General features: G+C 43.5%; 1 protein-coding gene across 2 annotated transcripts in view; it reads left to right on the forward strand.

Moving 5' to 3' along the window:
- Positions 1–26,209, forward strand: part of CFAP299 (cilia and flagella associated protein 299) — a 335,705-nt gene that overhangs the window by 268,865 nt on the left and 40,631 nt on the right. For both annotated transcript variants that reach the window (XM_082236767.1, XM_082236768.1), the window contains exon 4: positions 10,018–10,160. In XM_082236767.1, coding sequence (XP_082092893.1) covers positions 10,018–10,160 — 143 coding nt within the window. The remainder of the gene's footprint in view (positions 1–10,017; positions 10,161–26,209) is intronic.

Below are 26,209 nucleotides of genomic sequence, written 5' to 3' on the forward strand. Positions count from 1 at the left end.
ACATATAACCCAGAGATGCATTTTAAATAAAAGGACACATTCTACTCATGTAAAAACACGCTGATTCCCGGACTGTCCGTGGGCCGGATTTAGAAGGTGATTGGGCCGGATCCGGCCCCCGGGCCTTAGTTTGCCTACCCATGGTGTAGGCCCTCAAAGGAGCAAAACGTTCTCACAAAACTAACTATACACTGGCTTATACAGTCAGTCAAGGCATGAGTGACATAGCACAGTAGAGGATTGGTGTGAGTCTCTACCCTCTGGTGCAAAATGAGCCCCGTAGTGTGGAGGCCTATATTGTGCTATTTTTTCCCTTTGGAAAACACTGTCCAACCATCTCGTCCTCTGTCATCCCCTTCTCCTTGTGCCCTCAATCTTTCCCAACATCAGGGTCTTTTCCAGGGAGTCTTCTGTTCTCATCAGGTGGCCAAAGTATTGGAGCCTCAGCTTCATGACCTGTCCTTCCAGTGACCACTCAGGGCTGATTTCCTGCAGAATGGAGAGGTTGGATCTTCTTGCAGTCCATGGGACTCTTGAATTTCCTCCAGCACCATAATTCAAAAGCATCAATTCTTTGACGATCAGCCTTTTTTATGGTTCAGCTCTCACTTCCATACATCACTACTGGGAAAACCATAGCTTTAACTATACGGACCTTTGTCAGCAAGGTGATGTCTCTGCTTTTTAAGATGCTGTCTAGGTTTGTCATTGCTTTTCTCCCAAGAAGCAGGCGTCTTTTATTTTCATGGCTGCTGTCACCATCTGCAGTGATCACGGAGCCCAAGAAAGTAAAATCTCTGACTGCCTCCATTTCTTCCCCTTCTGTTTGCCAGGAGGTGATGGGACCAGTGGCCATGATCTTTGTTTTTTTGATGTTAAGCTTCAGACCATATTTTGCGCTCTCCTCTTTCACTCCTTCACACTTTCTGCCATCAAGGTTTGTGAAGTTACCTGATCCTAAATCAAGCAGACTTTCTGGATTCTTCATCCATATACCAAATACAATATTGAGGTGGGTTGTTGTTGTTGTTTGCAGTAATGGCTACAGTGGAGCTGAGAGGGTGGGGATACATGGCTCTCCACACTGGGGATACACCACACTGGGTGGGGAGCCAGTGTGGTGTAGTGGTTAAGAGTGCTGGACTCGTAATCTGGTGAACCGGGTTCGCGTCTCCACTACTCCACATGCAGCGGCTGGGTGACCTTGGGCTAGTCACACTTCTCTGGTCTCTCAGCCTCACTCACCTCACAGCATGTTAGTTGTGGGGGGGGGGAGGAGATTGCTAGCCGCTTTGAGACTCCTTCGGGTAGTGATAAAGAGGGATATCAAATCCAAACTCTCCTTCTCCTTCTCCTTCTCCTTCTCCTTCTCCTTCTCCTTCTCCTTCTCCTTCTCCTCTTCCACCTCCTTCTTCTTCTCCCAGCATCCCAACACTGTGTGTTGCTGGCTTTTATGGAGATTGGGGCAAGACAGCTGGAAGCTCAGCACAGTGTGACCGCAGCATCTGGAGCATCAGATTGTCTTCGCAGCCACACCATGCCTTTTTTTAAAAAAAATGGTATTTATTAGAAGTTTAAAATTACAGAAAAAAGAAGAAAAGAAAACAACAACAAAATTTGACAGGACATACATTACAATATATAAAAAGAAAAAACATAAAAAACAATACAGCAAAAAAGAACAATAACATTAAAACACACATCCAATATTCCATATCATTATCTTTCATTTACTTGTTTCATCGACCTCCTCACACCTCCCTTTTTGTATTCTAGTTTAATTAATTGTTTCAGCAAATTCTTTCCATCTTTCTCAATTTTTGTTGTATAACGGTCTAACCTATTAATTAACTCAGCAAATCCTTTCCATCTTTCACTATATTCTGTCATTAAATTTACCTTAATTTATTTTACCTTTATCTTACCATAAAAAGCCTTAAAACTTAAAACTTAATACTTATTTGTACATAACTCCTTATATCATTTCTACTAAAGCCAAATAGTTTCATTCCAACATTTTTCCTAACACTCATTAATTTTACACTAATTCTCAAAATAATTTTTTAAAAACTTTCTTCCAATCTTCATCCAACGTCTCTTCTTCCTGGTCTTGGGTTATGTCAGTCCTTTCTATCCATTCCATCTAGTCCATCAACCTGGTGATCTTATGTCCGAGGCTCTTAAGTCTTTTCCATGTCCCTTCTGCAGATCTTCTTCTTGTTTATACCTGCACTTTACTTTGTCTTTTGTTGATCTTTTTCTTAATTTCTTTCCTTTCTCATTGAGGAGTAGGTCTCGGGGAGACTCCAAACCAACTATATCTCCGTCCCCCCTCGACAGGTCAGCCCATTCTCCACAGTCAGCACTGTAATCCAGAAAGTATTTAAAAGCATGTTTCAAAGTCCCTCCAAATTTAAGAGCCCCCACAACTCCAGACCCCCCCTGGCCCAAAACCAAATCCCAAAAGCCAAAACGTCCCTGCCTAGGGGGATCCAACCAACTTCCCATCTCTAAGCCAAACAATACTCCCTCTCTCCAAATCTGACTTTCTCCAGGTTCAGTCTTCAAAAACAGCAGCTTATGCTCCTGCAGGGCCTCGGGTCTCTCCAACTTGAGGTTCAACAACAACCTCCTCCATTATCTTCTGCACTTGCACTTGCTTTGTCAAAACAGATTCCTGGGTTGGTTCCTGAATGGTTTCTATGTGAGTATTCACTGTTTGTCCAAAACTATTGACTGCAACAGTCATCAAATCCATCTTCTCATGCAGCTGCTCCAACAAAGCGCTTGTCTTGCAAAGAGCAAGCACGAAAACTTCTTCTAAACACATTCTTATCCAAGGTCAGAGTCTGGTCTCACGATCCTTAATCTCCACAGCTGTGAAATTCCCCAGATCGACTCCAGCAACAGTTTAACAAGCTCCCTCTAGAGGAGACAATTTCAATTTGTATCCATCTTTTGAAAGCAGGTCCAACAAAAGAAAATTACTTTCATTTTTCAAATATTTTGTTTCTTTTGGATGCAAAAGGCAACATTGGGATCAATATGTTTCTCTTTTTTAACTATCTGTCAAAAGACGTTCCATTCACAGTCAATGAACTTCCCCAAAAATTTCTGTCTCTGACACCCCGTTCCCAGGTTTGAGACGGTGGAAATTTATCTTTCTTTACTCTCTCTCCTGCAGGCTTAAACAATCTAAGATTCCCCCCCCCCCTCTTCTCCTGCTTCCAAGAGGGGTTTTGGTGGTTTTAACTGAAGGAAATTTAGTCCTTTATATACGACTTTCCAGACTTTAGCTTGCAAAATTTTTGCTTCAATCTATTTACAAAAGCGGAAGGCGGACTTCCTGTTTAGAACCTTCCCGCTTCGGTACTAAATTAAAATGTTTCATAGTCCAATTTTCTGTTCTACTCACGGGTACTTGTTTAGAATCCAATTGTCCACATGAAAAAGTCAGCACTCTCCGGCAACGGCTGTGCGGCTTCACTCCGTAAAAGGAGCGGTCGATTCAAAACACCGCGCCACTCACCCCACTTCGCTTTGGATCCCCGAAAAAGGGTTTCCCTGCGAGTAGGGGAGGCGCTCTTGGTGTCAGCCGAATCCCACGTTCCCAGGCTTCCTCCGCCTGGGATTTTTGAGGGGTCTCCGCCTTCGCCGCGGCGGCAAGACCCGATTTTCGCGGAGCGGGTTCCTCTCGGTCAGAGGAACTCCGCCATTGATGATGGCGCTAACCTGGAAGTCCCCACAGCCACACCATGCCAATGTCCCTCCAGCCGTGCCCCTCTCCCTCTTGCAAATGGCAACAGCATGGGGCGTTGAAAGGCTGGAAAATCAATGCAGCCTCGTCTTCTTTTCTGAACATGCTGAGAAACATTCCCCAATTTTAAACCATCTAATAGCTATCCCCCGCTTTTTATTTGATCTAGGTGTCTTGTAGCATTATCAAAGCCACCTTTTCACACACATATATATCTCCTTCTATATCTGATCCTTCTATTATGAGAGTTTAAACCCATGGCGCTGAGTGACATAACTTTTATATATATATTTTTAATCCCCCTCAGAAAGTGCAGGGGGGAAGCATAAAAAGAAAAATGATAAAAGATTTTATCAAATATGAAAGAGCCTATGATTTTGTCATGGAAGAAGCAGGAGGATCATTATCTAAAAGTTGTTGCGCTTTTCAAAAAATCTACATTCAACTTAAACAGTGTCCCACATCAATAATGATTTTTTTCCCTTTTTATAGCATATTGTTAAAAACTATAAATCCTTCCATTTCTTGGAAATTTCCGACTGCAGGTCTAAAAAGACTTGAATTTCTCTATCCTGTATTTTAAAGGGAACACCTGCCCAATTTTTCTTTTGTATCTTTTTATTCACCCTTAAACTAATAAATGTTACGTGTGATGGGGCTTTAAAAACAAACAAACAAACACATTGTGTAATCTGAGTTAATTTCCTGTTTTTATTCCTACTGCATATTCTTGATTTATTTATTTTTAGAAGACTATTCCAACTCTCAACCGTATCCCCACCACCACCCATGGTTACTCTTAAGACTCTTAAGACAGTCTAGGATCCCCAAATATCCAAAGATACTTGGGGATCCTAGACTGTCTTAAGAGTCTTAAGATATCCAAAGAGCCCTTGGTTCCCATTAAAGCTGCCCTGATATTAAGCTGCTTCTTAGAGCCCTAGGTCCGGGTGTCGCAAGGTGGTTAGACTGGTCTCAACTAGGGCCAGGGCCTTTTCAGTACTGGCCCCAACTTGGTGGAATGCTCTGTCACAAGAGACTAGGGCCCTGCGGGACTTGACATCTTTCCCCAGGGCCTGCAAGGCAGAGCTGTTCCGCCTGGCCTTTGGTTTGGACTTAGTCTGACCCTTATGTTTCCTTCCCCTTATGGTCTTGATCTATGGGCTACTTTTAAAATGAGGCTGCATTTTAAATTGCATTTTATCCTGTATCTTAAATTGTCCTTCACCCACCCCCATTATGTTTTTACTGTAATTTTACTGGTGTTAGCCGCACGGAGCACGGCTCTGGCCGGGGAGGGCAGGGTATAAATAAAAATACATACGCTTCAGGTTACAGACTCCGTTAACCCAGAAATAGTGCTTCAGGTTAAGAAGTTTGCTTCAGGATGAGAACAGAAATCATGCAGCAGCGGCGCGGCAGCAGCAGGAGGCCCCATTATCTAAAGTGGTGCTTCAGGTTAAGAACAGTTTCAGGTTAAGTACGGACCTCCGGAACGAATTAAGTACTTAACCTGAGGTACCACTGTATTATTATTATTATTATTATTATTATTATTATTATTATTATTATTATTATTATTCCTGTTGACATGAGAGGATGCAAGAGAAGAACGCCCTTCCCTTCTTTATGTGACAACCAATTTGAATGGCTTTTAGGTGCCAGGTGGAAACTGTCTTAACTTACCTGAGCTCTTGGTGATTTTTTACGTGGCCTTCTATTGTTTTAGTGATGCTTTCGACTTACCGTGTGCTGCTGTTCTTCTGTGTGCTGTCTTGTTTCATTGCGATGTTTTAACTGATATCGCAAGACCCCCTGGGAATTTTGTATTGAAGGCAGAGCAGAGATGTTGCAATGAGCCAATGTGCTTTGTGTGCAAAGTTCTGGAGGTGAGCTTGGGATGGGAGCAAGCGCCATGTAGACTGAACTGGTTGTGCATCCCATCGCCTTGAAACGGCTTTGCACCCACACCCTTAAAAGTCAATCTTGTGACATTCGCACTGACTGTTTAATTATCAGTACTGCATGAAACACATTGTCTGCTGTTGGTCACGCTAAGGGGAAGATGTTGAAAAGACTGCCTATAAACCTATCTCCTCTGAGGCGGAAAGGTGTGGCAAAACTGAAAAGCGATAGAACATCTTAAGAGAATCCATCCAACGCACTTGTAAGTTTTATGAATGAAAGCTTTATAAGTGCTTATAAAGTGCTTCTAAATGAATTTTTTGAAAGGGGGCGAAAAGAACAATGAAGTTGAATGCTGACAGGTGATACAGGATCAAAAGCAAAAGGAAGCCTTTGTACCTTTATCACAGGATTTCTTTTTTCTTTCAAATATTTTTGATAGCGTGTTTGAAGATTTTTTTTTTAAATTTTGTTTTTAAGAGACACTGATCGACATCCAGGCTGCTTCCCTGTAGAGCTGTGTAGCTTTTGTCATTTTTCACATGGCAGATTTGTGCGAAAACACCTACTTTAGGAAATTAATTTTACAGTCAGATGAGAGTTGAAAGATGTCCTTTATGTTGTACACTGAACATAAGACAGAGTACACTTTGCCAACTTTTTAAACATTGGAACATCCCTTGTAATTTAAGGTGTTTGCTTTTAATCTGATACTTCTGCTTTTTTTTTTTAATGAAGCAATTATTCATATACTCACAACAAGCTTTCTGTCTTTTATCCTCGCAGCTTCAGTGTATCATTTATTACAGTTCTTGCCATTCAGAGGAAATACTTTTCTGCTAGGAGTAGAAATTCTTTTATCACAGCTCAATTTTTCCTCTTCTGAGGCTTTTTCTCAGCAGTGGTTGGGGAGGAAAATACATTTCTGAGTTTTGACTCTGAGACACCTCCCCCCCCCTTTTTTTTTAATAGAATCCTTCTGGTTTTTCCAGTCTGGGATATTTACAGTGGTAAATACCCTAGCCACATATGCACCATTATTTTAATGGTGGTATCATGGCTTCCCTGCTCACATTCTTCCCATCCTCCAAATCTGACTGATCTCCCTGATGTGTGGAAATGGCAAATGTTTGTTTTACTCCAGGAGCCAAAGAGAGTGACTTTCAGCTTTCTCAGAACATGCAATTATTGTGTTGCATTCCCTCCTCTGAATTAGTTGTTGTCTCCCCCCACACCAGTTTCACATGCCTCCATATAAAAACACAACTCCAGGGTTCCTTCTTCTGCCACCAGGATCCTGCTTCCTAGTTTTGACATGTACCCAATTATAAAGAACACTGCTCTATGCCTGTTTTGGAGCTCCTATGCTTTGTAGAGAGTGCAAAATGTGGTCTGAAGCTCAACATCAAAAAAACTAAGATCATGGCCACTGGTCCCATCACCTCCTGGCAAATAGAAGGGGAAGAAATGGAGGCAGTGAGAGATTTTACTTTATTGGGCTCCATGATCCCTGCAGATGATGACAGCAGTCACGAAATTAAAAGACGCCTGCTTCTTGAGAGAAAAGCAATGACAAACCAATATTTTCAGTCAATATAATAATAATAATAATAATAATAATAATAATAATAATAATAATAATAATAATAATAATAATAATAATTTATTTGTACCCCGCCCATCTGGCTGGGTTTCCCCAGCCACTCTGGGCGGCTTCCACAGAAACCAATATTGGCTCCCAAGGCGCAGTAGCAGCAGCATAGTTGCACAAGAGTATCCTGTTACCTATCCACACCAACCAAAGATGCAACAGAAACATTTTTGCACAATTGTCCCCTATTTAGAATACAGTGGTGCCCCGCAAGACGAATGCCTCGCAAGACGGAAAACTCGCTAGACGAAAGAGTTTTCCGTTTTGGAGGTGCTTCGCAAAACAAATTTCCTATGGGCTTGCTTCGCAAGACGACAATGTCTTGCGAGTTCCTGCTGTTTTTTTTTTCCTCCCCCCTTTTTCTAAGCCGCTAAGCCGCTTATCAGCTGATCCGATCAGCAGATAAGCCGCTAAAAGCCGCTAATAGCGGTAATAGCGCTAATCCGCTAATCCGTCAATGGGCTTGCTTCGCAAGATGAAAAAACCGCTAGACGAAGAGAATCACAGAACGGATTATTTTCGTCTTGCGAGGCACCACTGTACAAACAAAAACTATTCAGATTTTGCCAGGGAATGTCCGTACCACATGTACTTTCTCTTCCCCAGGATTCAAGACAGGAACTTGTTCTTACTGTCACTGCTCAGTCCAAGAATATGTGTATTATTAGATCATGGGTAGGCAAACTAAGGCCCGGGGCCTGGATCCAGCCCAGTTGGCTTCTAAATGCGGCCCACGGATGGTCCGGGAATCACCGTGTTTTTACATGAGTATAATGTTCTTTTATTTACAATGCATCTCTGGGTTATTTGTGGGGCATAGGAATTTGTTCTTTTTTTCCTTCAAAATATAGTCCGGCCCCCCACAAGGTCTGAGGGACAGTGGACCGGCCCCCTGCTGAAAAAGTTTGTTAACCCCTGTATTAGATAGTCCCTTAGCATTTCTAAACTGCCCCCCAAGTAACTCAGATATTCTCTCTATAAAAGCAGCTTCAAGGCTATTTTCTCTTAAGGCAGCTGCAATTTCCTAGCGAATTCAAATAGGTAATTAGAGCTCAGGTCACACCTCTCCCTGTGACAGCCTCAGGGCAAGGAAAAGGTAAATGAAAGGAGATGAGGTCCTCTCAGAAACAAAGACCACGCTCACAGAGCAAAGTGAAATCCACTTATTCCAAGTCTTCAGCTTCGTTTACTGGATCTTGTTCAGCACAAAAATGAACAGAAGCCACAGAGCTCCTTGCAACCCGGAGCAGGATGCTCTATCCTTCAAAGGGCTGGCTCAATATTTGACGACAATTCAATCAGAACCTGACTGAACATGCCCAGTGGCTTCTGTTTAAGGGTAAGATTCAAGCATAGGCTGTGAGCCAAAGGCTCTTGAGTCCCCCTCTGGTTGTCTCCGGGAAATTTCAGATTGCAAGTAGCTACCAGGTAATTCGTTGTTTCCCCGCTACTGGAGTAAGGACATATTTCTGTTGCCTGTATATCTTTGCAAGATGCCATGTATAATGTAGGTTTGTTAAACAAAGGTACACAAAAGCTGCCACTCTTTCATAATAAAAATACGTTTGGAAACTACTACTACTACTACTACTACTAAGAATAATAATAATTTATTTATACCCCGCCCATCTGGCTGGGTTTCCCCAGCCACTCTGGGCGGCTTTCAACAAAATATTAAAATACAACAATCTATTAAACATTAAAAGCTTCCCTAAACAGGGCTGCCTTCAGATGTCTTCTAAAAGTCTGGTAGTTGTTTTTCTCTTTGACATCTGATGGGAGGGCGTCCCACAGGGCGGGCGCCACTACCGAGAAGGCCCTCTGCCTGGTTCCCTGTAACCTCACTTCTCACAATGAGGGAACCACCAGAAGGCCCTCGGCGCTGGACCTCAGCGCTGGCAGAACGATGGGGGTGGAGACGCTCCTTCAGGTATACAGGACCGAGGCCGTTTAGGGCTTTAAAGGTCAGCACCAACACTTTGAATTGTGCTCAGAAACCTACTGGCTTCCTTTTGTATTGGCTTCCTTTTGTAAAGATGGAAAGACAATGTATGGAAAATAATGAACTAAATAGGAAACAGGCTGGAGCAGAATGTAAAATATTACTTCACTGATTAATTTGGGGCTCATTCTAACAGTGGGTCTCCAAGGCTGTGAGTCAGTCTACTACTTGTTAGATACTGTAGGTGTTTTCTGGGATGCATTTGCTATGAAAGCCAGACCGGCTTAGTGCAAAAGCAGTGCAAGCTGGGTCCAGGACTTTTCCATGAATTCCCTCTTTGGCCTTAAATGATCTTTTTCTCTGTCTAAAGCAGAGGAACACGTTTCTGCAAGAACAAACACACTGATATTTGCATAAATCTTTGCAAATGCAAAATGCAATCTAACATGCTCTTCTCTGTGAGTAAGCCCTACTGAACTCAATGGGACTTACTTTGGAGTAAACATACACTCTGTTGCGAACTGCCCTGGGATCTTTGGAGGAAGGGCAGTATACAAATTTAAAATAATAATAATAATAATAATAATAATAATAATAATAATAATAATAATACCTTGGGCTTGGTTGGAAAAGTACAGCATGAAATATAGTACATGTCCTCAAAAGCAAATAATCAATATGAATAGCAAAAGTCTTTCTTGTTTGGACACTTTATTTTAATCATACTTTTCTATCCCCTTCCTCTCTCTCCCCCATTCCCAGTCCATAATCTTCATTCGGGATCATAATATCCGTGGCCAGGAAGTATCTGCATATATCGATTATGCACACCGGTTAAAGGTGGACGAGTTTGAAGTCTATTTCAGTGGCAAGAAGAAGCTTTTCCCCAGGCGCTCTGATTTGAGGTTGGTTGCTCATTTTCTTCCTATTTATGAAATACAGACGGTTAGCATAGCAAGTTTCCATTGACATCTGTGGGAAGGCCATGACCTGTTCTCAGATCTCTGCCTTTTTAGTTGGAACCATGCATGCCCATAGCCTTCTGGATGGTGGCCATTGACTTCAGTGAGAAGGTATCGATGTTAATTGTTCATACAACCGAGCTACAAATACAGTGGTACCTTGGGTTAAGTACTTAATTTGTTCTGGAGGTCTGTTCTTAACCTGAAACTGTTCTTAACCTGAAGCACCACTTTAGCTAATGGGGCCTCCCGCTGCCTCCGCATGATTTCTGTTCTCATCCTGAAGCAAAGTTCTTAACCCGAGGTACTATTTCTGGGTTAGCGGAGTCTGTAACCTGAAGCATCTGTAACCTGAAGCGTATGTAACCCGAGGTACCACTGTAATACAGTAACATGGAAACAACAGTAATCAAATCAAATTAACAGCAACACACAGTCAATTTACATAGTAGCAAAGGGGCATGAGGACAGTCCAAACAACACATTACTAGTTGTTGTTTTTAAAAAGCCCAGTGGGAAAAGAAAAGGCCCACCAGGAAACTGAAAAATGGGGAGTGAAATACAGTGGTACCTCTGGTTGCGAACGGGATCCGTTCTGGAGGCCCGTTCGCAACATGAGCAGAATGCAACCCACAGTGGCGCGTCTGCGCACACGCGGGTTGCGATTTGCCGCTTCTGCGCATGTGTGTGACGTCTTTTTGCGCATCTGCTCATGCACGAGTGGCGAAACCCAGAAGTAACCCTTTACAGTACTTCTGGGTCGCCGCAGGATGCAACCTGAAAAAACGTATCATGAAGCAAACATAACACGAGATATGACTGTACAGTTCTCAAGGGAGGCCATTCCAGAGCCTCGTAGCTGCAGCAGTGAATGCCTGCTTACCAACTTAACCTCAGACAGAGACAGGACATGGAACAGAGCCCCTTCTGAAGGTTTAATTGGCGGACAGTCTGATATGGAAACCAGTGGCCCTGTAGCTACCTGGGCCCAAGCCATTTAGGAATTTTGCACTGGACTCTGAAAAAAAAACACCAGGGAACAGTATAGCTGGAAGAGTAGTGGAGTAACATCAAGAATGTGGATTAGAAAGCTCTAACGCTTGCTTATGTGTATATGTCTGTTGCTTAATTTCTCATGCACTATTCAACATTTTCCCCTGCAATATAATCTGAGGCCTGTGCTCCCTTCTCAAGGTGTTCATAGGGTGGCAACACAATATTGGGCCTTTTTAGTGGTGGCCTCCCATTGGTGAAATGCTCTCTTTTTTCTCTTGCCCTGGGTTTTTGGCCCTTAATTTGAATGGGGGCAACATGGCCTCTTTTTGGTGATGTGGGATCTGTAAGTCCTGCCTTTTACCTACTTAGATATATTTGTGGGGGATTTTTTAATTGGTTCTTAACTGATTTTAATGTACTAGATTCAGGTAGGTAGCCGTGTTGGTCTGACACAGTCGAAATAAAAAAAAAATAGAAAATTGTCCAATAGTGCCTTAGAGACCAATTAAGTTGGTTCTGGGTATAAGCTTTCGTCTGAAGAAGTGTGCATTCACATGAAAGCTTTTACCCAGAACAAACTTAGTCAGTCTCTAAGGTGCTACTGGACAATTTTCTAATTTTTTTATTGATTTTAATGTAGTCGCTTTGGGTCGCCCTGTGAGAAAGCAACTAACAAGTACAAACAACTAGAGCAACAACCGTTTGGTGACTTGCAGCTGAATGTGTGAACTTAAGTGTACTGGAAAACATTGTGCTTTGAAGTTTGGCAATCTATTTGTAGCATTTTATCTCTGAAAGTAGTTGCACGCATGCATGTCATGACTTAATCCTGCAGCTATGAAGTCTGTGAACTTGCCTTCAAAATACATATTTATTTCATATTCATTTGCCAGAGCCTCAGATCCAATTAAAAGCTTATTCCTGGTTATCAAAAGCCAATGTAAATAGAAATGACCTTGCATATATTTTCAAAAGGCATTCAAGGCAAACTCCCGCATTGTTGATTCTCTAGGGAAAAGGGAATGTACAACAGAGGTACAAGCACCAAAGTTGTTTCTCTGTGTGCCCTTGTTGTCCAAATTTAGCATGTAGATGGGATAATCATGAACATGTATTTGATAGAAAAGTATTTGTATTTAAGAGAAGTAGATCAGAGAATGTAAATGAGGAGGTGGTGGTCTTAAAGGTGCAGAAGACCAAAGCCTTGTACAGGATAAAGCCACAATCCTGATAGGGCTGAGTGAAATTATCTGAAAGCAGGGAAGAAACAGTGCAGATGGTGGAGCATTGGTCTAATGCAGGCATAGGCAAACTCGGACTTCCAGATGTTTTGAGACTCCAATTCCCATCATCCCTGACCTCTGGCCCTGTTAGCTAGGGATGATGGGAGTTGTAGTGTCAAAACAGCTAGAGGGCCAAGTTTGCCTATGCCTGGTCTAATGTGTTCCCAGCCGTGTGACGTCACACGTGCCGGCCACCCACAATGTCGGCTGGAATCTGGTGTGCCTGTACTGTACCTTGGAAGGAAAGAAGGCAAGAGGGTCATTGTCAGGTTCAGTGTGAGGACCATAGAATATTTAATCCTGTTTATAATCCATAAAGGGACGCGGGTGGCGCTGTGGACCGGCTCTGGGGTGGACCGACTCTGTGGTGACTGACTCTGGGGTTGCGGCACTCATCTCGCTTTATCAGCCGAGGGAGCCGGCATACAGCTTTCGGGGCATGTGGCCAGCCTGACTAAGCCGCTTCTGGCGAACCAGAGCAGTGCACGGAAACGCCGTTTATCTTCCCGCCGGAGCGGTATCTATTTACAGTGGTACCTCGCAAGACGAATGCCTCGCAAGACGAAAAACTCGCTAGACGAAAGAGTTTTCCGTTTTTTGAGTCGTTCCGCAAGACGAATTTCCCTATGGGCTTGCTTCGCAAGATGAAACGTCTTGCGAGTTCTTGAGAGTTCGTTTCCTTTTTCTTAAAGCCGCTAAGCCATTAATAGCCGCTAATAGCCGCTAAGCCGCTAATAGCCGTGCTTCGCAAGACGAAAAAACCACAAGACGAAGAGACTCGCGGAACGGATTAATTTTGTCTTGCGAGGCACCACTGTATCTACTTGCATTTTGATGTGCTTTCGAACTGCTAGATGGGCAGGAGCAGGGACCGAGCAACGGGAGCTCACCCCGTCGCGGGGATTCGAACCACCGACCTTCTGATCAGCAAGTCCTAGGCTCTGTGGTTTAACCCACAGCGCCACCCCCGTCCCCTTGGACGACAATATATAGGAGCTGAGGATTAGAACCACCCTTTCCACTCACTTTTATCAAGAGACTCTAAGAGACTGGCGTTCCATATGCTTTCTGCTGATGTCATCATTGGCTGATTCTCCTGTCAAAGTTGTATGGCCCGCCCCCCATCCAGCCACATCCAGAGACACTGGGGAGCCCTTTTGTTTAAGTGCTGCTGGGTGCAAGAGGTGTTACTATCCTCTTTCTGCTTACATGTCTTGAACTGGAATGGCTGTTTAGCAAACTTCTTATCTTCCTAGCTTCTGTTCTTGGCAGCCAACAGTGGGGTACAATTCCCTCTTTGCATTCCCCCTTAACTGCTTTGGTTTGTTGTAGCAAGATTAAAGAGAAACCCAGCACAAACTCATAACGTCCCTGCAGGGCTCTTCTGAATTTGGAAGGTGTCCCCTTTCACATCTTTCTAGCCAAGCGCTTGCCTAGGGTCATTTCTTCTTCTTTTGTCCGTAGTGCCACCAGGGGCACTGACTTATAAAAAATATTGGGGGAGCCCATGAATAATAAATAATGAATAATAAATGAAAGCTCATGAATAATAAATAAGCTCATGAATATGCAAATAAAGTGGCGCCGCCTCCTCGTGAGCGAATAGGGGAGAGCGTGCTGCGCCTATTAATCAGCTCCGAAGGAAATTGGGTGGAGCTTTTGCTCGGGAGGGAGGGCAGGAAGCATGCAGCCCGACCCTGTGCATTTTGGGCTGGGGGAGGGGCGGCGATGGCGCTCTGCTGGAGGGGCGCCTGAGATTATTGGGGGGCGGAGCCCCCCAAATGAATTTTTGAGGGGGCTCGGGCCCCCTCAGGCCCCATGGAGTCGGCGCCTATGAGTGCCACTCTATGTGGACTGGGGCGCACACATTCACATGCACACGATGTTACCACAGTTCTAGCAAACTTACCAAGCCCCACCACATGGGCACAGGAACATGGGACAGAAGCAGTCCCAAAATTATTATGGGTGACGTGGTCAGATAAATTGTAAGGTAAAAAGGTAAAGGACCCCTGGACGGTTAAGTCTAGTCAAAGGTGACTAGGGGGTTGTGGCGATCATCTCGCTTTCATGCCATTTGTCCACAGACAGCTTTCCGGGTCATGTGGCCAGCAGGACTAAACCACTTCTGGCGCAATGGAACACCATGATGGAAACCAGAGCGCACGGAAACGCTGTTTACCTTCCTGCCGGAGTGGTACCTATTTATCTACTTACACTGGCGTGCTTTCGAACTGCTAGGCTGGCAGGAGCAGGGACAGAGCAATGGCAGCTCACTCCGTTGCGGGGATTCGAACCGCCGACCTTCTGATTGGGAAGCCCAAGAGACCACAGTGGCAGCAAATGCATCTCATTAAATCAGGGACAGGGAATCTGTGGCCCACCAGACTGTAATTCCCATCATCCCTGATTATTGCCCATGGGAGTTGGAGTTCGGCAACATTTGAAAGGCCACAGCTTCCCTGCCTCTGTATTAAGCAGTCTTCCTCTACATTTCTCTGGTTCCAACTGCTTCTGCAGAAGCAGCTTTTTTTATTGAAAATATTCTGTCTGAATAATATTGTGCACATGTGCATATAAACTCTCTTTTGGCATTCAGGAGCTTATTGTTGATTAATGTACCCGGTCACTGATTAATAATGGTGACGTCTAAAAAAATATGAACATGCCCCAAAACATCAGTATATTTGTCTTTTTGAGATACTGAAGGAGAACTTAAAATCTAATTAACAAAAAGAACCAGTCATTGTCAGAAGGAAAGGCGTCTTTGAACATTTTCTCTTAAACTGTTTATAAGAGGGAAACACCAAAAATAGTCTCACAAAAATAAATAGATGTTTCCCTCGCTGGCAGACTTCACTGATCAAAATTTGCTTTTTCCAGTAGGGGAACTGCCACCCCCCTGGTGATTTTGGTTGGCCTCATCCGCACCCTGTCCTGATCCACAGTTTCCTTTTTGAGATGTGGGGACCAGAATCGTGCGCAAATTTCCAAGTGTGACCACATCATTTATTTGTGGTTTTATGATATTGGCTGTTTTATTTTGGATTTGTTTCCCAGTGATTCCTAGCATGGACTTCGCCTTTTCTCAGTTGCACCACTCAGGGTTCGCATTTCCACTGAGCTATCCACCATGACCTCAATATCCCTTGCCAGCCCAGACCCCATTAGTGTATATATGCAGTTGGGGGATTTCTTTGCCCCCAGATCCATCAGTGGACACTTACTTGCATCGGACCACATTTGCAATTTTATTGACTGTTCATTCAGATTGAAGATTCCTCAGAGGAAAGTGGGGTTGAGACAGATATGTGCTTGTTCCGGTTATACACACTTTGACTTAGTACCAGGAGTGTATGGTGATGAATGGTTCTGCAAAAGATTTAGAATCCTAGAATTGCAGTGTTTGAAAGGATCCCAAGGGTCAGTTCTTCCAATTCCCTGCAACGCAAAAATCTCAACTAAAGCATCCATGACAGATGGCCATCCAACCGCTGCTTAAAAGCTCCAAGGAAGGGGAGTCCCCCACTTCCTGAGGGAGTTGGTCCCACTGTCAAACAGCTCTTACATTCAGGAAATTCTTCCTGATGTTTAGTTGGAATCTCCTTCTTGTAACCTGAAGCCATTGGTTCGAGTCCTACCCTCCAGAGCAGGAGGAGACAAGCTTGCTCCATCTTCCATGTGACAGCGCTTGAGATATTTGAAGATGGCTATCATATCTCCCAGTCTCCTCTTTTCCAGGCTAAACATACCCAGCTTCTTCTTCTTCTTTTATTTTTTATTTAAAAAATTAACAATTTCAACACAACAAATTATCAAAACAAATCAACTTCATTATTTCTCCCCCTTTTTTGCCCCCACCTCCCTAACGAACCCTCCCTCCCTCTCCCCCAAAACTTCCCTCAGCTCCTCTCTCTGATTTCTCAACTCATGTTGTTCTCTGCATACTGTCAAATTGTATACAGTGGTGCCCCGCAAGACGAATGCCTCGCAAGATGGAAAACTCTCTAGATGAAAGAGTTTTCCGTTTTGGAGGTGCTTCGCAAAACGAATTTCCTATGGGCTTGCTTCGCAAGACGACAATGTCTTGCGAGTTCCTGCTGGTTTTTTTTTCCTCCCCCCCCCTTTTCTAAGCCGCTAAGCCGCCTATCAGCTGATCCGATCAGCCGATAAGCCGCTAAAAGCTGCTAATAGCGCTAATCCGCTAATCCTTCAATGGGCTTGCTTCGCAAGACGAAAAAACCGCTAGACGAAGAGAATCACAGAACGGATTCTTTTCGTCTTGCGAGGCACCACTGTACATCCTTATATTATCTATCTACTGTATTAACCCTCAATAAATTGGTGTATGCTTATTCAAAACCTGCCAAGGAGTCCGGGTCATTTTGTTGTCTTTTTAAATAATTTGTAAAAAGTTCCCATTCTTCTTTGAAGTCACAGTTGTCCTTATCTCACAATTTGCATGTCAGTTTCGCCAGTTCTGCATAGTTCATCCATTTCTCTTGCCACTGTTCTTTTGTCGGGTTTTCCTCGTTCTCCCATCCTTGTGCTATCAAGACTCTTGCTGCTTCTTCAACTGTTCCTCATAAGGCTTGAGGCCTCAAAACTCATAAAGCCTCAAAACTCATGGGAATTTTGTTCGTTTGTTCGTATGTACAAAATTAACACACACACATACACAAAGATATATATTCTTTTGGCGTACAATGCCCTTGCCATCCCAGTGTAATTTTAGACAGTTCTGGTGTTTGTGGTTTTCAAATGTGGTGTTTCAAGGATCCGGAACACGCCCTTTCCACTTCCTCTCCTTGCCACATTCATTGGTAAACAGAAACCTTTGTATTTAGCTGAACATTTATTTTCATTTAACCCGGGGAATATGATAAGTAGTCGTCCTTGCAGACAAGTGGTGGGCAGAAACAAAAAAATGCCCTCACACCCCAAGAAGAAGAAGAAGCTGTAATATAAAGTATTTGTGTATTTTCTGAGGGCTCTGTTTCAGCATACCTTCAGGATATTTCCCTTGCTAATGAACTCATGTGTGTCTGAAATAAAATGCCTGATGCTGAAAGGATATTCTAAAGTAAGACTTCAATCAGTGATAGGATAAACCAGTAATATTAAGGCCATGATGGAAAAACGAGGTTCAAACTGGTCTTTTGCTTTGGGACACTCAGAATTATAATATGGATGTAGAACCCAAAATGGTGGGGATTTTTTCCCCTTTCCAGCAGGGTTCCTACTCCCTCTTAATGACATGCTCTTGGGAAAGTATTTCCTTTTTAGCCACATTAAATTTGTTGCCCTTTAATTTCACTGGATGCTTTTCTGTGCTTATAGCTACGGAGGATGCATAGGTCTTTTGGCTGAAAGTTTATAGCAGGGCAGACCAACTTCTGGATTCTTGTGGCTGCTCTGTCCTCTAGTCTATGGTCCAGATGCCAGATGTGTGTTTTGTCACACGGCCTAAACATCTTACGGTTGGTTGGGATATGTAATAAAGCTGGCACCATTTTAGAACAAGGACTTCGCTGTTCAAGAACACAGACTCCTGCAGAGAGCAGGTTTGAACCCTCCACTCCTTATGGGTAGGGACCAGTCATACCTGTTCTTTGCAAAGTATTTATTATTATTATTATTATTATTAGTAGTAGTAGTAGTAGTAGTAGTAGTAGTGGTAGTAATAGTAGTAGTAGTACACTATACCGTATTTTTCGCCCTATAGGATGCACTTTTTCCCCTCCAAAAATGAAGGGGAAATGTGTGTGCGTCCTATGGGGCGAATGCAGGCTTTCGCTGAAGCCTGGAGAGCGAGAGGGGTCGGTGCGCACCGACCCCTCTCGCTCTCCAGGCTTTGCGGACCTCTCCGCAAGCAGCGGGAGCCCATCGCTGGGCTCCCGCTGCTTGCGGAGACTTGCCTGCATGCTGGAGCCTGCGGCGCTGAGCTCAGCACGTCCAGGCTTCGCGCACCTCTCAACAAGCAGCTGAAGCCGGCACTGGGCTCCCACGGCTTGCAGAGAGCTGCCTGTTTGGGGGCTGGGGTTGGGAGAAGCTCGGGCTTCCCCCACCCCAGCCCCACGCCTGGGGGGGAAATAATTCCCCCCCTAAAAACTAGGTGCGCCTTATGGGACGGTGCGTCCTATAGGGCGAAAAATACGGTAATCTTCTCTCCTATAATTTTCACATATTTCTAAGACCACACCAGTTGGGTTTGTTTGTACAGCCATACCTTGGGTTGAAGTAGCTTCAGGATGAGTATTTTTGGGTTGCGCTCCGCGGCGACCCGGAAGTAACGGAGTGTGTTACTTCCGGGTTTCACCGCTTGCGCATGCGCAGATGCTCAAAATGACGTCATACATGGAAACGGCGAATCATGACCCGTGCATGCGCGGACACAGGTTGTGTTCGCTTCAGGATATGAACGGGGCTCCGGAACAGATCCTGTTCGCATCCAGAGGTACCACTGTATATGTGCCATTTTAAATTGCCTACTTGCTTAACACGGGACGCGGGTGGCGCTGTGGGTAAAAGCCTCAGCGCCTAGGACTTGCCGATCGAAAGGTCGGCGGTTCGAATCCCCGCGGCGGGGTGCGCTCCCGCTGCTCGGTCCCAGCGCCTGCCAACCTAGCAGTTCGAAAGCACCCCCGGGTGCAAGTAGATAAATAGGTACCGCTTACCAGCGGGAAGGTAAACGGTGTTCCGTGTGCTGCGCTGGCTCGCCAGATGCAGCTTTGTCATGCTGGCCACGTGACCCGGAAGTATGTCCGGACAGCGCTGGCCCCCGGCCTCTTGAGTGAGATGGGCGCACAAACCCCAGAGTCTGTCAAGACTGGCCCGTTCGGGCAGGGGTACCTTTACCTTTACCTTACTTGCTTAACACAGCTTGAGAAATATAACTCTCTTTTCTCTCTCTCTCCATCCTCTTTCCAATTTGTAATGGAATCCATCATATCTTTTGGAATCTTGATTTTAAGACGCTGCAGTGGAGAATCTTGCCACAAGCTTTGGAAATTGCTTCCAATGGTTAATTAGCCTTACTGCTAGGCATTGCTGATTTCCACATCTAGCTATCAGATTTTGTCCAGCTTTTCTTTATCTGCTGGCTCAAAACAGTTCTGAGCCATCACCTGTGATCTCTTGCCTAGATAAGATTAATCACAACCTGACCTTCCCTTCCCTTCCCTTCAGTAAGCTAATTAGACTGAACTCTCTTAAACTCTCAAATCAGACACCTGCACAAAGAATCCAGGCACCATGACACTTAATTATTATTACAACACATACAAACCACAGCAACATTAAGGCTTTCTTTCAGATGGGAGCACATGACTGACAATGATACCAGGGAAGGACCTAGGAAAGATAATTCAACAGTCGGTCTGTGAACACATAGAAAAGTGATTATTAATTGACTGACTATGCTGAATTAGACAGTTTATCGGGGGGGGGGGATAAACCGAGAACTGAATTTGTATCAAAATGAGAGGCCTTCACAACATATCTTAAACAAAATTATACCGTGTTAATATCTGTAGCAGCTTTTGAGTGATCCCGGCAGTTTTTAGCAATTGCTTATATAAACATAAATAGATATATACATTGTGAAAATATTAACACAAAAAATAGTATTTTGGTGTGGCAGTAAAGTAAAAGGAATAAATGGGGATTCGGGTATAAAAGATAATGAGATTTTTATTTTTATTGTAACATGAAATTGCAATCACATATTTATGTCAAACTTTTCATCTTAATAACAGATTGTGTAAGTTTTATTATTTTTATTTTCCCTCCCCCTCTTAAGTTATACCCTTTTTCGGTATTGTTTTTTGTATTATTTTTGTTGTTATGTAACAAGCAAGGAAAAAAATTAAAATTATATAAAGAGAAGAAGAAAAAGAAAAAAAGAAAAGTGATTATTAAGACCCAGTAAGGGTTTCTCAAAAATAAGTTATGTCAAATGAATCTCATTTCTTTCTTTTTTTTTATAGAGTTACAAGCTTGGTGGATCAGGGGGATGCTATGGGCATAGTGTATCTTGATTTCACTAAGGCTTTTTGACAAAGCCCCCCATGATATTTTTCTCACATCCCAGATTGCAATGCCACCATCAAACTAAATGTCTCTGACTTATGCCACATATCGGCACCATTGTTGAGGGAGTAGGTGGCAGCTCAGCACAGTGCTGGGTGATCTGGATTCTACCTGAAACTTTATTTTGAAACTGGATGTCTAGCTGAAACTTTAGCAAAGGTGCCAGGTGAAGCCCTTCCTCTTACAGTCTCTCACCCTGTCGCCACAGAAGCAGACAGCATTATTCTAATCGGATCAATCTCGTACATGACATTACAAGATATTTCCTCATACTGGGAGAGGCGTATGCCAGCTAGGAGATGGCATGGAGAAAACTGTGATTCAGAGTGTGACTCTTCTCTGACTGAACTTGCAGGGTTTCCCTTGTCAGCTATAGTACATAGAACATGGCACTCATAGGGTGCTTTCTCCTGCCATCCTTGACAGCAGGAGTGTGTGCCCCCCTACCACTTTTTTACCAGTAGACCTGTATCACTAGACCTCTTCTGCCACTACCCTTGGTCAAAGCAGTTTCCTCCCATCCAGCATCTCAGGCCTTAGGAAAACTGACCTGTGAATTTTTGGAAGTACAGTGGTACCTCAGGTTAAGAACTTAATTTGTTCCGGAGGTCCGTTCTTAACCTGAAACTGTTCTTAACCTGAGGTACCACTTTAGCTAATGGGGCCTCCTGCTGCCGCCGCACGATTTCTGTTCTCATCCTGAAGCAAAGTTCTGAACCCGAGGTACTATTTCTGGGTTAGCGGAGTCTGTAACCTGAAGTGTCTGTAACCTGAAGCGTCTGTAACCCAGGGTACCACTGTATAGAACTAGGCATCTGTAGTAGAACTGTGAAAAGATTAATTTTTCGCTGTGGAAATTAAGGCATCCTGGTTGTCTCAGATTTCCCCATTCTGTGGGATAATTTCTTCTCTCCGAGGCTGTCAGAAGACATTAAACCATATGTTAAGAGTGCCACCCAGGCCAGGTTCACCTTCCCAACAGAGAAAGAAAGATTTGGACAATTAAGAATTTAATGTAATAGTCATATTTTAAATCCTTTAAATCCTTTGGGCAATTCCATTTGATGTATATGGTTCCTTGGGCTTCATTTTCCGTGGTATAACACTCCTTTATCAAGGGAGCATTATTTATGTGCTGTAATATTCATTTGGTTCTAGCCTGTTAAAGGAAATGACTTTATTAGCACAGGCATTTGAACTGAAACACGAGCCTGGAGTCTGGGCTGTAATTTAATCCATTTCTCCTCTGCTAATTTGTGTAATCTGAGTGGGTACAAGTACAATTCTCTTTTGTCAAAGAGAATACAATGTTTGCTTGGACACCTTCAATGTCTCTTGGAGACCTTCGGGTGACAGGCAACTAATAAGTCAATGAAATGAAATGAAATCATATCCCCTTTCTTTTCCCCCTCAAAAGAACCCCTTATTTGAATATTTATTTATTTATTTCCTGTACCACCATCACCAGTAGGCCCCATAACAGATTACATCAATTAAAATATAGAGCAATAGGATAAAAAAGCAAATGGAATAAAAGCAATTCCATAACTCTTATCGCACAGAAGGCGGGGGGCAGCGAAACAGCATTAAATTGTCCATCAGTTCCATGAAAACCCAATTGTAAAAAGCTGAGAATTCTTCACCCCACGTATTCTCCAAAGGTGTGTCTGTTTCCTAAAAGTTTGATGAAGAGGCCAGGCACACCTTGGAAAAACGCCTGGGAAGGCCACCAACTTCCCAAGACACCGGGCCGTGTCTCCGGTGGACACACTCTGGCTAAAAATCTCCCTCAGTCCAGAGAGACTGGTAATAAGCGACCCCCCCCCCTTCTGCAAGGAGCACACTTTTCTTCTGGCATCTCACTGCAGAAGAAAGAGTCAATCAGTAGCTCTAAACTACTTTATTTTACTGTCTACATACAGAGACTTCATCAGCATGTCTGTGCTCTCTCAGCACCAGTACAGAAGAGCATCACAAACAGAAGTGAAACTAACTTCCAACAGTATTGAGACTTCCTGTCTCACGTTCTCTCAGACACTCACATGATATACACACAAAACATAGTGCTACTACTGGAGCAGCACGGATGGATAAAAATCCTAACGGGGGAACAGGATTAAATTGTCCATTAATTCCATGAAACCCCAATTGTAAAAAGCTGAGAATTCTTCACCCCACGTATTCTCCAAAGGTGTGTCTTGACCTCTTTCCTAAAAGTTTGATGAAGAGGCCAGGCACACCTTGGCGAGGAGAGAATTCCATAGATATGGAGCCACCTTGTATTGGACAGCCTCATGCTCAGTTGCCTTCTTCCCCCTCTACAATGTGTAGTATAATTCTTCTTATCATTATGTTGTTGTTGTTGTTGTTGTTGTTGTTGTTGTTGTTGTTGCTTAGTCATTTAGTCATGTCCGACTCTTGGTGACCCCATGGACCAGAGCACGCCAGGCACTCCTGTCTTCCACTGCCTCCCTCAGTTTGGTCAGACTCATGCTGGTAGCTTTGAGAACACTGTCCAACCATATTGTCCTCTGTCGTCCCCTTCTCCTTGTGCCCTCCATCTTTCCCAACGTCAGGGTCTTTTCCAGGGATCTTATCATTATACTGAGTGTCAACACACTTTCAGAAGTGGCCAGTCCAGCATTTCTTCTGGTTGGTTGGTTTGCCCCAGGTCAACCTCCTCTCTGCGCCCCAGACAGAAACAGTGACACACCTCCTGGGAAGTTAACGGAGTGTCTCCACCCTGCCCAGTGGCCACTTCTGCATGTTTCTTCCTTCTGCAGAATCTAATGGATGGCCTCTATGTCATACATCGTAAACAGAAACAAAGTCAAGTCCCACCAAACTAAGAGAGGTGATTATGAACAAACTGAAATCTGAACTTCCAAATAATGCAAATTGACTTAACATAAAGCTGGTAGTGTGGAAGTGTTTTACTAATATGAACAATTATAAGCAGGCAAAATATTAAAAAATAATCCACTTGGCTCAATAAATACAAAATGAAATAGAACCAAACCTGTTCTGACCCTGTGGTCTTCCTTGGATACCAAGTTTTGATCCCAACTTGTACATCATCAGCTTTATTTCAGAAATTGCAGCACTGAAATCTTTTCTGATCTAGCAGTCTTAAATCCAACAGCAAGACAATACTTAGGGAGACAGATTACCATTATTATGAGTGGCAATATGGGTCCCAGTCCTTATTACGCAAAGCTGATAAAGCACTTAGTTAACTTGTTACGGTGAATGCTAGGAATTACTGCTGATGAAACAGCCGTTGCCTCTTTGAAATGAAATATATACAGCAATCAGCTAATTGAGAAGCCCAGCAAAACTAGACTAGCTACTTTCCAAGTACAGTTCCAGATATTTCGTAACAAATAATTCAAGTGGTAAAATTTTGAGACTCGGCAATTGGGCCTACCAGTCAGGCCCTTGACCTTCTCCCTACCAAGAGTGACATCGTGAGGCTGTTCACATGACTCCACATAAGTTTGTTGTGTGTGAATGGGGAAAGGCTGGGATTGCAACATCAAACCCTGCCATGGGCACATCATCATCATAGAATCATAGAATTGGAAGAGACCACAAGGGCCATCGAGTCCAACCCCCTGCCAAGCAGGAAACACCATCAGAGCACTCCTGACATATGGTTGTCAAGCCTCTGCTTAAAGACCTCCAAAGAAGGAGACTCCAACACACTCCTTGGCAGCAAATTCCACTGTCAAACAGCTCTCACTGTCAGGAAGTTCTTCCTAATGTTTAGGTGGAATCTTCTTTCATTTTTAATTTGTATACCGTCTTTCTATCTCACAATACTCAAGGCGGTTTACAAGCTGAAGAAACAAAAAATGTACATCTTATAACTAATGCAATACAAAAATGTGATAATAAAATATAGCTTTAAAATAAGCATCAAATTGTTACATCTTTCATTTTGTGTTTGGACCATTTGGCGAGGCTTCACTGTCATTGCCTTGGGATTTTCCCAGAGTTTCCCCCTGAAGTTATGATGGGGCGGATTGTGCTGCTGACTGAGAGGAGAATACCTGTTTGGACCAATGCAGTTATAAAATACTATGTTTGCCGTGAATTAAATAGTTGGACCATTCAGCAATGTCATACATTCTTTAATCTCTCCAATATTTATTTTTTTCTGACTTCTTTCCAAAATCAAAAGCAACCCAACGAAACGTGGTTGGTATCAGGCCAAGAGTTTTTATGCTTTTTTATTTTATTTTTAATAATGGGCATCCAAGAGAAGAAGTGGCTTAAGAGATTGTGGGAGGGAGGGATAGAGGGAAGCAGTTGTTTCCAGAATTAAGAAATGCTACTTAATTCTTCTCATTGATAGGGCATTTCCACAATGATTTTTGCTCTTTTTACGAGGAGTTCTGGGAAAGGATCCCTCCTCCTCCACTCCCACCTAATTAGTATCCAGAGAATATGGATTTAGAATGAAATTCCAACTTGCTCTAGTAACAAGTTTTGGAAATGAAACAGCAGAGCAGAGATCCAAGCTGGCGGGCAGGCCAGGCCAGAAATGCATTTTTGTGTCCTGCGTCTGGGTGATGCACCTGCGTCTATACATTACAGCCACCACAGTGGGGGGGGGAGGGGAAATCCCTGAATGCTGCTTCTCATTACATCCCTAGATCAAAATGTTCCTAGTAACGATGTGGTCGGAGGCCAGTTTTCTCTGCAGCACTGGTATGCCCCGATGTTTGCGGGATACCGATTCAGAAACACTGCGAGGAGTTCAGACGCTAAGATAAACGTCTGGCTCTTTGGATTTATTATTGCGGCACCCCAAAATGACAATGAAAATAATTTGAGAGAAATAATGGAGAGGTTAGAAAATAACAGAAGTCGGGAACAGAAGGTCCTTCCATTCTGGCTTAGATCCCATTCCCATGGAAGTGGTAAATCCAGTCCTTTTTTTCTGGGGGGGGGGACGCAGAGGTACGCATACCCCTAAACATTTTGTGAATCTTTGTACTTTTGTCAATTTACTGTACAGTGGTACCTCGGTTTACAAACTTAATCCATTCCGGAAGTCTGTTCTTAAACCGAAACCATTCTTAAACCAAGGCGCGTTTTCCCTAATGAGGTCTTCCGCCGCCGGTGCCCTTCCACCATTCGGATTCTGTTCTTAGACCAAGGTAAAGTTTGCAAATCGGGACACTATTTCTGGTATCGCAGAGTTCTTAAACTGAATCATTCATAAACAGGACTGTTCTTAAACCGAGGTACCACTGTATTTATTTTTCCCCATTTGAACTATAATGTGGTCATTTTCTTGAGTCAAAATGAGAGTATCCCTAAACATTTTTTTTTTAAGCACTGGGTCAATCTGTATCGGTCCTGGGCCACTTCAGACTGAAGTGGGGGGGGGTCTCTCACAACTGAATACTCCATCTACGAAAAAATGATCCCTTCACACAATAAACTGGAAGTCAGCAGAAAGATTCCAATGCAGCTTTCTCTTGGGCATGCATGTTTTTAACATGCAGGGATTATATATTACAGTCGTACCTTGGATTCCAAACGCCTTGCAAGTCAAACGTTTTGGCTCCCGGCCGCCGCAAACCCAGAAGTGAGTGTTCTGGTTTGCGAACG

This window comes from Podarcis vaucheri (genome assembly GCF_965113315.1).
Source record: "Podarcis vaucheri genome assembly, chromosome: 9".
NCBI classification, from domain to species: Eukaryota; Metazoa; Chordata; class Lepidosauria; order Squamata; family Lacertidae; genus Podarcis; species Podarcis vaucheri.